We start from the raw sequence: 11,355 nt of genomic DNA on the forward strand, positions 1-11,355 counted from the left end.
CACAGGGATTTTCTTTACCTAATTCAATTTATTCCTTGCAGCGCTAAGGAACATGCCTACTTAACAACTCTGTGCCTGAGGGCCTTGGGGGTTTCCACTTTTCTAAGTACATGGACGTGGAACAAATCATTTGAGGTATGAAATTTACAGAAATGCATTTACACATTAAGCTGTCTCAGTATGAGGGTTATTTTACTTTGAAGTACACTTCATAAGGAAAGAGAAAGATATAGTTGCTTAGGAAGTGCTGAGAACAGGCCTACAATACACGAATCCTACAGGTTAACCAATAGTGAACTCAAATGGTCAGATCCTATCTTTCCAATGTAAAATGGTCTATGGAAACAGAAAAAACAACCAGGTATACTAGCCACACTAGAAGAATACTCAGTGGGTAAATATCTGTATTCTCAACCCTATCAGTTATTTATGACAGAATTAAATGATCAGGAGTCCATGGATGTGCCACACAGAAGCATTTTAAGGGGTTATCGCACCAGTAAAAAACTAGCTGATGTGTTAAATCACAGGCATGTGAAAAAGGGTCACCAGCCATCATGGCTTTTTGGTTCACCTGCCAGTCTTTCTCCCGTTTCCCAATAGAAACAGTATTTATTTTTACATTAAAGACCCAAGGCTGATGAAGCAGAGGTAAACAATATACATAGTGTAGTATATCTATTACAATAACAGATCACTAGTGATGGGCGAATTTATTCACCAGGCATGGATTCATGGCGAATTTCCACATTTCGCCGCATGCAAATGTTTTTTTTACAAAACAGCAGCGATGTGGGAAAATTGCTGCAACAAAAAAAAATTACAACAAAATAAAAATTGTCACGCAGCAAAATTTCTTGGACGTCCATTGAATTTAATGTATTTGGACAAAAGAGCAGCGCTTAAAAAAACTGTGGCTCGTGTCAAAATTGACGCACGTCAAAATTACTTTGACACCGATTGATTCGGCCATCACTACTACAGATCACCCAAAACCTTTGGATTCTGTTTTGACATGGCTTGAACCCAATTGCGCTAAAAATGTCCAACACAGGATGGTGTAATTTCTGGGGATCAGTGTCAAACTTAGGATGAGTTTAGATGATTATTTAGATGCATGTGTGCCATGAGTATTGACCCAGATCACAGTAGGAACTCTAGAATTACTGGCAGTTTAAAGGCAGAAGGCTGCCCCTCAGTTCTCTCTGCTTTAATTGGAGCACATGTGCAATTCAGAACAATAGGCAGGAAGGATGAACCAGACACAAATAGAGGAAAATGCAATGAGTATATTCGGACACAATACCTAATGACTAGCATTAGTATTCATAGTGACTGCTACATTTAAAAAGACCAAAAACACACAACATGTGCCATAATGAGGTATACATTAGGGATGCACCAAATCCAGGATTCGGTTCGGGATTCGGCCAGGATTCAGCCTTTTTCAGCAGGATTCGGATTCGGCCGAATCCTTCTGCCCGGCCAAACCGAATCCGAATCCTAATTTGCATATGGAAATTAGGGGCGGGGAGGGAAATCTCATGACTTTTTGTCACAAAACAAGGAAGTAAAAAATGTTTTCCTTTCCCACCCTTAATTTGCATATGCAAATTAGGGTTCGGATTCGGTTCGGTATTCGGCCGAATCTTTAGTGAAGGATTCGGGGGGTTCGGCCGAATCCAAAATAGTGTATTCGGTGCATCCCTAGTATACATGATTACAGGTTAGTACCATATATAATGTGATTACGTGAGTTGAAGAGAAGAGGGATCTGTTTGTACTTTCCCTTTATAACTTGTGGGTTCCCCTGCATCAATTGGCGTACCTGCATGTAATTCATCAAAACAGATAGACAGGCCCTGTACAATGTTGAATGACGGCGAAAGGTGCAAGCGCAAAAACTGTGTTTGGACGCAAGTACTTTTAATGAATGGCATAAATTTTCACAGTGACTACATCCGCTGTAACGCAACAAACTGTGACTGTAAAGGAACTCTTATGTCTGCTCGGTATAGATTTCTGCACGGCGCTGAGATTATTTCATATAGGTGCTTTATGTGGATCATTCAGTGCTGTATTATATTTGTGCTCTATTAGAAGTAAGGTTGCAGACAGCACTACAGCATCTTGCTGCATATTACTGATCAGTCCATCCGCTAGTTTTGTCACTATCTCCTCTACCTGAGGTCTGAGACATGAGCAGGGACTCTTACATTGTAAGTCAATAAGGATAATGATGAGGCAGTGGAACACATTTACAAAAACTGAGCAGTACCAAAGCAATCAATCAGCAATACGCTTTGGTCAGCTGGAAGCTAGAAAATTAAACCAAAGGTCTCATTTATCAAAAAAATTTCATTCCGGCTGAATCTTATGCAAATTAAATACTGCAGTGTTTCTAGACTTTTGTTCTGGGGGTAAATCTTGAGAAATCTCAAGTAAGCAGAGTGATAGATTTCCATACAGATATGGGATCTGTTATATAGAAATCTCTGAATTATGGCAATGTTGTCTCCCAAAAACGAAATTTTCTCCAAATAATGCAAATTCTTAAAAATTATTTATTTTCTCTCAGTCGCTTGTACTTGATCCAAACTAAGATATAATTAATCCTTAATGAAAGCGAAACCAGCCTATTGTGTTTATTTCTTGTTAAAATGATTTTCTAGTAGACTATACAAATTATGAAAAGAAAAATCCAGTTCCAAAACATTCTGGATAACAGGTTGCACACCTGTGCTAAAAAACGCTGAAGCACCCACTAGTCTGAATGCATTTCAGCAGACTTTGTAGTCAAAAAACATCAGGGAGAAGTTAAAAAAAAAAAAAACATAAAAAATTTGATATGAAGGTGAAAAATATCATTTTGATTGCAGCCTTTGATAAATTAGCCGTCGAAAGTCAGTTTAAAGGGCTACTGTAAGTGAGCCCTAGTAAATGAGAACAGTGACTGCTGGTCTGGAATCGAACATGGCATCTTTAAAGGCCACCAATCATAACTAAAATCACAAATACACTATGTGAAAGTTCAAGAAATCTGATTTTTAAAACAGTAAGAATTGTTTGTATAATGTAAATGATCAGCTCACTATCCCTTCTGCAAGATCTCCCCTATCTCCACTGCAGTTCTAGCTGAGGCAGGCATCTTGGATTTCACTGGCTCCTCCTACCTATATCTTCCCAGCCAACTGCACCTCTGAAATCTCGCACATTCTGGGTAGAATACTCAAAGCAGTGTTACAATCTGAGCATGCTCCTGAAATTTGCATATTATAGTCTCTGTTATAGTCTCAGTATGGCCTCCCTCAGTGGAAGAACCCATTTGACAAAGTAAGGGATTTTTTAAAACCTGCAGTTTTTTTCAAAAAACGATATATGTAGTTTGATTAAACGTGTTTATGTTGAACTGGTCAGATTTTTAATATGTGTTTGATTTTGGCTGTGATAGGTGCCCTTTAAGAGAATAGGATTTTCGGTATGTTTTTTCTAAAAGCCCATATTCCAAATGTGACAAATATGAAAACACATTTTGAATCGGCTTATCCCAGAAAAAATTAAGACAACATGGCTATAGATACCAGGGGCTGGACTGTGAAATCCATTATAATATATCCCAATCATATTTCGATTTTTAGAATATTGAAAAACCTTTGTAACAAAGAATAAAATGTAGTATCTAACTGATCAACATATCATCATGTTGCTTAAGCCCCAATGCAGCAGTTTCCACCTTTTGTAACACATGCAAACAAAGCTTAACCAGTCTTACTAGAATTGAACTTTAAATGTTTGCATTATTACATTGGGTTCATGCTGTTCAGAAGATTTCCATTTATTAAAGGACTTATGAAAGCTTCACTAGTTCATGCTTTCAGCATGACTTCCCATAACAACCTGTTTGTCAGCAAATAATTTCTATTTAATGTCTAAACGCAACATCTCCTGCTGCTCCCCTTCAACCACTGGAGCAGCTGCAGGGAAAAGATGATGAGAATCTCTAAGGCCAACAAAAAAGGCTTAATGAAGGCATGGATAACAGAGAATTACAGGAAGATAAAGGTGACCACGGGAAGGCTGTTGACATTCCCTGCAGGATCAAACCAAAGTACCCTGAGCAGCCCTTTAGGATAACATGCGTCACTTGTATTTTGTTTGTGGGCAATTTATTTTACAGCAGTTTGAATGAAAAGGCAGTTTCTACTTATTTTCTTTCCAAGCGTCTTGCTGAGCTTCTGCTCTATTTATCTGCTTTGTGTGCTCTTACCTTCTCTCTCTGACCCATTTAGATTTCATTAAACCAAACTAAGAAATAAAATAAAATGAGTTTAACGGGGTCATAATGTGGAGCTGCCAATATGTAGCAATTCCATAACAGAGATGACTTTAGTGGAGGCCAGTGGGATACATGCTTGCAGGGAAGTCACTGTTCATCCCCAGGCATCTTAGTAGCAAATATTTGCTGTGCTCGGTAGCTGCACCGATAACCACTGATGAAATTATCAGTTTTGCATGAGTACACCTACACTGCAAGCAAACCATGTCTACTAGCTTTGTTATTCACTAAACTTACCAGGCCCCCCTGCAACTGCAGGGTCTGCCTACTCTATAGTTACGCCACCGATTACTCCTATAGAGATGCTGAACTTCTATGCTGCTGCAATATGTGCAGTATATAAAATATGGCATGTCTAGCATATTGATTTTAGATTTATCTTGTTACTGTTAACTTTCAACTGTTGCATTTACGACACCATAGTGCACTACTCATTGTTGAAAAGAAATTGCTTCTTTAGTTATGCTTTAGAGAAACAAAAAGTATCAGATATTGTGAAACTTCACCTTAAACAGGGATACTAAAGCTTAAAGACGACCCTGGTTATTTTTTATTTTTTTGCACAATCATTCTGCTGCAGAATGTCATAAATTAAACATTTTAATTTTTTGGCAAAATGTAAATTTGAAGATATGGAATGTAATGATAAATGAGAGAGTTCTACCAATCCCACGGGAAAGCTTGAGAGTCTGTATAATTGACTTTAGCATAAGAAAGCATCACACTGTAGGTATATTCACATAGTACTTACCACCGTCTTGAATCCAGATTCTTTAGTTCCCTCAAGAGCTTGGCGTTTTTCTTTAGCAGGTGAAAATTCTTCCTGCAAAGATTCCAATTTTTTACATTTCATACTATACACTTGAATTATGACACAGGCAGTTAAATAATACAGGGGTCAATGAGCTTTGAAGCACCCGTGCTGGTGTAGTATGACTCCTAGCATGTTCCAGCAATTCTGTGACAATGTCTGCATTGAGGGCTTACTTCTTACAAAACTTTATTAGTACTATTTAGTATGATGTAAAGAGTGATATTTTGAGACAATTTGCAGCTGGTTTTCATTTTTTTTTTTTGTTATTGGTGGGATGAGTTATTTAGCTTTTTATTCAGCAGCTCTCCTGTTTGCAGTTTCAGAAATCTGGTTGCTATGGTTCAAATGACCCTAGCAACCATGCATTGCTTTGAATAAAATAAAGGAATATGAACAGGAGAGGCCTGAATAGAAAAACAAATAGTGCAAAGTAGCAATAACAATACCTCTGTAGCCTTATAGAGCATTTGGGTCAGTGACCACCATTTGAAAGCTAGAAAGAGTCAGAAGAAGATGGCAAATAATCAAAAAAAAAAAAAAAGAAAAAAAAGATAATGAAGACCAACTGAAATGTTGCTTAGAATGGGCTATTCTTGAACATACTAAAAGTTAACTTAAAGATGAACCACCCCTTTAAGGGTAAGTTCACCTTTAAAGTTTTGCATTTAATAGGACCTATTCTAAGCTACTTTTCAGTTGGTCTGCGTTGTTTATTTTGTATGGTTTTTAGAAATATTAAGGGGATATTTGAGGTTGCGATTTTGCCTTGATTTTTGACATTTTTGTTTGATGTGGGTTTAAATTTTGAAAAACAGCAAAAAAAAAAAGAAAGAAAATGAATGGCAAAGAGTATTCCAAAACAGCTGCTGACATCACGCTAAATGTTATCAAGGTGAACTACCCCTTCAGCAGAAGTTGAGCAATGCCAAAAAAAAAGGAGCAGTAGCATTTTCCTATCCCCAACTAATGTGTAGTAGCCGAATACAGAAGTAAAGTGCTATGTATGTATTGTATATATCACATAGAAGTTTCGCAGGAAGACAATGTATCAACATACCTTCTTTCCCAGGAGTTCATCCCTAAATCATTTAGCAAAAGCCTACAGAAATAAAATGGGGCTTGTGGTTGCGTTGTACTTGGCTCTTCCTGGCATGCAACTTTCACACCGGGATCAGCGTTGCACATTTGTACATGCTGTGCCTCATGCGTATTTTGTCTGTTAATTGCCTGTATGATTGCCTCCTCTTGCTCTCGATTCATGCCATAGGGAGGTGAGGCAGGTTCATTTAGCTTTGACTCTGGCCCAAGTAGGCACTCTGGACTTACAGTTCCAAGCTTTTCCAGGAGTGTATCAAGCAAGTCCTCCCCTTCTCCATCAGCTAGCCCTGTTTTACATACACTCGGCTCTACAAGATCCTGAGATACATTTAGAACTGTTTGTTCCTTCTTGAGTATTGGATTGCATTCCAGTGGTCCATACATTATTCCAGCGTCCCAAGAATACTTCCCTGAGATATCCCTGACAATAATCCGGACATCACCAGGAACCCCCGTTGGGTCCCGATCAATGGTGTTTTCTGCAGGGATCTGCAAATAAGATATAAGTGCACTATCGTTGAATACAAATAGCTGCAAATTAGGACTCCTGAAAACTTCATTAGAAAGCTCAGATGCTTCAACATATGGGTTATCTTGATTCTCATTGATTAAGCTGTGCAAAACTGCTGGGCCCCCACTCAGAGGAAAATGTCCCAAGTGATTGACAAGGTGGGTCATGACCATACGTGCAGTTAAAGGTATGAGCTCCAAGTTTCTTCTTTTCTTCTCTGAAATTACAATGTGGAGAAAGAAAATGAAAAATCATTATGAAGAAATTGTTTATGGCTTAGTGAATATTTTGTAATTAATTTAATGCACCCTGGCTAAATATGGATGCACTATAGCCAAACATTAGCAACTGATCGACCTGTAAGGCTAATGGCAGAAGTAGCATTTGCTCTACTGGTGTATTTCTACTAGTGGAGAATCAAATGTCACTGTCAGTGCATTCTGCCACTGATTTTAATGGCAACATGATTTTGACAAGAAAAGGCACATCTGAGAAGGCTGCATGGCTGAGCCCATGTGTTTCTCCCCATGTCTGAAAAACCCCATATGTGGCATAAAACTGCTGATTATGTCACTTACCTTCTACAACAGTAAGGAGATCACCTAGTTCAACAGTGGAAAAGAACTGTGGTGGCTCGGAGTTTTTCACATTCCCCAGAGGCAGAAATGGATCATAGTCCATGGAGGAGAGGTCTGCCAAACTTAAAATGTACTGACTTTGCTGAGTATATGTATTGGATCCACAAACGCAGCAGTGCAAGACCTTAAAAAAAATAAAAGATAATTCTGCTGAAATTGTCTGATATTATAATATATCTTTATATCTATAACTAAATTAACTAGAAAATCATTTAAACATTAAATAAACTCAATTGGCTGGTTTTGCTTCCAATAAGGATTAAGTACATTTTAGTTTGGATCAAGTACAAGGAACTGTTTTATTATTACAGAGAAAAGGGAAATTATTTTAAAAGATGTGGATTATTATGGGGCAAATTCACTAAGTGCCGAAGCGCCTAACGCTAGCGTCAATTCGCTAGCGTTGGTCTTTTTCGTTACTTCGCAAATTCACTAACGAACGCTGGCGTAAATTCGCTAGTGTTACTTCACACCCTTACGCTTGGCGAATTTTCGCAACGGAACTACGCAAATTCACTAACGCGCGCATTGTACTTAACGCTACCTTTTACGCTAGACTTCCTTCGCCACCTCAGACCAGGCGAAGCGCAATAGAGTAGATAGGGATTGCTTCAAAAAAAGTTCACATTTTTTCTAAGTCCCAAAAAACGCTGGCGTTTTTTCTATATTATGGGTGATAGGCTGAAAAAGATCGAATTTTTTTTTGGGGCTCCTCTCCTTCCCCCCCTACATTTCCTAACTCATGGCAACTTAACTATACAGGGGGCACATGTGTAGGGCAAAAAAAACCATTTTATTTGATGTTTTGAAGGTTTCCCAGGCATTTGTAGTGATTGTACGTATTCCTCCATTGAAATTTGAATTTGGTGCCGTATGCAAATTAACCATCCCTAGCGTAGCTTCGCTTAGCGAATCAACGGTAGCGCAACTCGCAACCTTACGCTACCCCTAAGCGCAACTTCGGATTTTAGTGAACTTGCGAAGCGCTGGCGAAACTACGCCTGGCGAAGTGTGGCGAAGTGCGGCGAAGTTATGCCTGGCGCAACTACGAATCTTAGTGAATTTGCCCCAATGTGAGACAGGCATTCCGTAATTCAGAGCTTTCTGGAGAACGGATCCCATACCTGTATCTTTTAAAGCAACACAGTCCTTCTTTTTAGACAATTTAAGTTCATCTGTACGCCTAAACTTTTTGCACATTTAAAGCATATGTGATTCTATTCAGTTTCTCTATGATTTTAAAGCTAGCTTCTGCTGCATTGTGTTGGGAGTCAGAACCAGCAATGCAAAGATTATATAACAGACAGATTTAAACTGCAATTACATTTATAAACAGCATTAAACCACTGAACAGTGTTTATCAATGTATATTAGAATATTGCTTAGAATTACATTTTATGATTCATGCAAGAAACTTTTTGGGCAAAGAGCCACAAAATAATTAGCTGTTTGGGCCTTTTTTTGCAAATAGCCTGCTCAACTTCAGCTCATACGCTCATTTGTTTAAAATATATTACAGGTATGGGAGGAGATGTATATAAATGAGCACATGAACAACCAATTTAAAACCAGCAATTACCTAGCAGTCAGTAACTTGCCTGGTAGAGTTTCATGCATACAGAATAATCAACATTTGATAATATCATATTGCTATGATAGAAGTTGCCCACGTGACACTAGCTTTATGATACAAGATGATTGGGGGTTGGTGAATTTTAGAAGATGGTTAAGACCATGCCACCAAACTAACAGGAGATTTTAAAACATAGAGTCATGCTGGACACTTACCCTGTATATGTAGTCAAGGAGAGATGCTTTGGGTGAATGAGATTCATCAATTGTGAAGGTAGATATTGGCTCTAACAAGATGTCAAGAGGTAGAGCCATGCACCAATCCAGAATGCACAGCAGAAGTGAGACAATAAGCTGGAAAAAAATAATTATATATATATATATATATATATATATTATATATATTATATATATAATATATATATATATATATATATATATATATATATATATATATATATATATATATATATATACACACATATATATATATATATATATACACACACACACAACTTGTGAATAGAAAGTCATATACCTGATTGCAGGCAAAGGCTAAAACTATGACAGTTTTGGCACAGAACTTAAAGGATTATTTACCTTTCAATTAACTTTTAGTATGCTGTAGAGAGTGATATTCTGTGACAATTCTGAGTCATTTAGCTTTTTAACCAGTAGCCTTCCACTTTGCAGTTTCAGCCATCTGGTTGTTGGGGTCCAAATTAACCTAGCAACCATGCACTGATTTGAATTTGAAAAGAATGAAATATGAATAGGATATGGCCTTAACAGAGTTATAAGTAATAAAAAGTAGTGATAAATTTGTAGCATTCCAGAACATTTACTCTTTAGATGGGTTCAGTAAACCTGGAAAATGGTCAGAAGAAAAATGCAAATACTTCATTAACTATAAAAAATAAATAAAAATAAAGGCCAATTGAAACTTTTTTTTAGAATTTGCCATTTTATAACATATCCATATAACATAGCTTAAAGGTGACCATGTAAATAAATTGCTCTTCATATTTTGCTAAGCCCTGTTGAGTGCTATACTTTTTTGAACTTTCTATCTCTGTTTTTAAAAATGTGACCCAACTTAACATTCTTCAAAATACAAAAGAATGCATTGCACAAAGAATTTTCATCAGATCTACAAGTGCATATATATATGTACTACTTTACGGAGAATGCATGCACAGTCCTCCTTGGGTGTAGTGCCCTTTCTTCTTAAGTACTGCAGGAAGACAAGGTATATAGCTATAAAAGCTTTGTACTTTTTTTTTTTTTTTTTAAGTCTATCCACTTTCTGTACCTCAAAGAATGAGCAGCAAATGTCACTGTAGCTTCAAGTGGGAATGCAAAAATGGATTTTTCTTGAATTAAACACAGGCTTTTGCGATTATTGCGGACATCAGCTAAATGGCACGCATGAGAAATACCAGAGCTATGGACTGATCTTGTGCTGCAAACAGCCTTTGTCTGTTTTTGGCCTGAGTACACGTATGAGGTTTATAGAAACACTTGGGATCAAGAACAGATGCTGCAATGCATTTCTACTCTTGGTTGGCTCAAAGGAGCAAACTTAAATTGGCAATTGTATCTGTTTTACATAGGGGTCCCAAATAAAAAGAAGAAAAATTGTCTCATTGGGCTGATATAATATGAAAGATAGCACAATAAAAGATAAAATAAGGGGCATACACACGTGTTCAGCATGAACAACTATGATCTGTTGTTTTTCTATTTTTTTTAATATTGTCGCACTAAACATTACAGAAACAACGTTAATGTTATAAATGGTCCAAAGCTTCTTGGTTCTCCAGGTCAATAATTTAAAGCTTCCATTTATCTATCATTGTTCAGATCTTAAAGGGGTTGTATGTTAAAGAACGGCCTATTGTTAGCAACTTTTCCATTGGTCTTTTTTTTCTAGTTTTAAGATGATTTGCCTTCATCTGAATCGTTTACAATTTTATAGTTAGAGCTACTTTTTATTACTTATCTTTCTACACATATTCCAGTCTCTTATTCACATCATTGCCTAGTTGCTAGGATAACTGCTGCCAGTATAAGCTGGAGAGTTGCTGCAAAAAAAGCTATATTAATATAAAACTAGGGATGCACAGAAAGTTTTCCCCTTCCCATATGCAAATTAGGATTCGGTATTCGGACAAATCTTTTGTGAAGGATTCGGGGGTTTGGCCGAATTCAAAATAGTGGATTCGGTGCATCCCTACGTTAAAGATTATACAGACAACAAATACAAGTGAAGACAGTGTATGACATTAAAGGGGACCTAAAAACAAGTTACGTGACGGAAAGTTACCTTTTTATCCATCTCCACAGAGGAATTTTCAGCACTGGGTAAAAGGAATGAAATTGTAGC

General features: G+C 37.3%; 1 protein-coding gene across 6 annotated transcripts in view; it reads right to left on the minus strand.

The window, feature by feature from the left end:
- Positions 1 to 11,355, minus strand: part of ralgapa2.L (Ral GTPase activating protein, alpha subunit 2 (catalytic) L homeolog) — a 223,123-nt gene that overhangs the window by 91,859 nt on the left and 119,909 nt on the right. For all 6 annotated transcript variants that reach the window (XM_018262908.2, XM_041562670.1, XM_041562669.1 and 3 more), the window contains 5 exons: positions 11,296 to 11,355; positions 9,186 to 9,323; positions 7,338 to 7,521; positions 6,208 to 6,976; positions 5,088 to 5,159 (listed from right to left, as the gene is read on the minus strand). The exon at positions 11,296 to 11,355 is cut by the window's right edge and continues 9 nt beyond it. In XM_018262908.2, the coding sequence (XP_018118397.1) occupies positions 5,088 to 5,159; positions 6,208 to 6,976; positions 7,338 to 7,521; positions 9,186 to 9,323; positions 11,296 to 11,355 (1,223 nt within the window). The remainder of the gene's footprint in view (positions 1 to 5,087; positions 5,160 to 6,207; positions 6,977 to 7,337; positions 7,522 to 9,185; positions 9,324 to 11,295) is intronic.

Source organism: Xenopus laevis, chromosome 5L, assembly GCF_017654675.1.
Source record: "Xenopus laevis strain J_2021 chromosome 5L, Xenopus_laevis_v10.1, whole genome shotgun sequence".
Lineage (NCBI taxonomy): Eukaryota > Metazoa > Chordata > Amphibia > Anura > Pipidae > Xenopus > Xenopus laevis.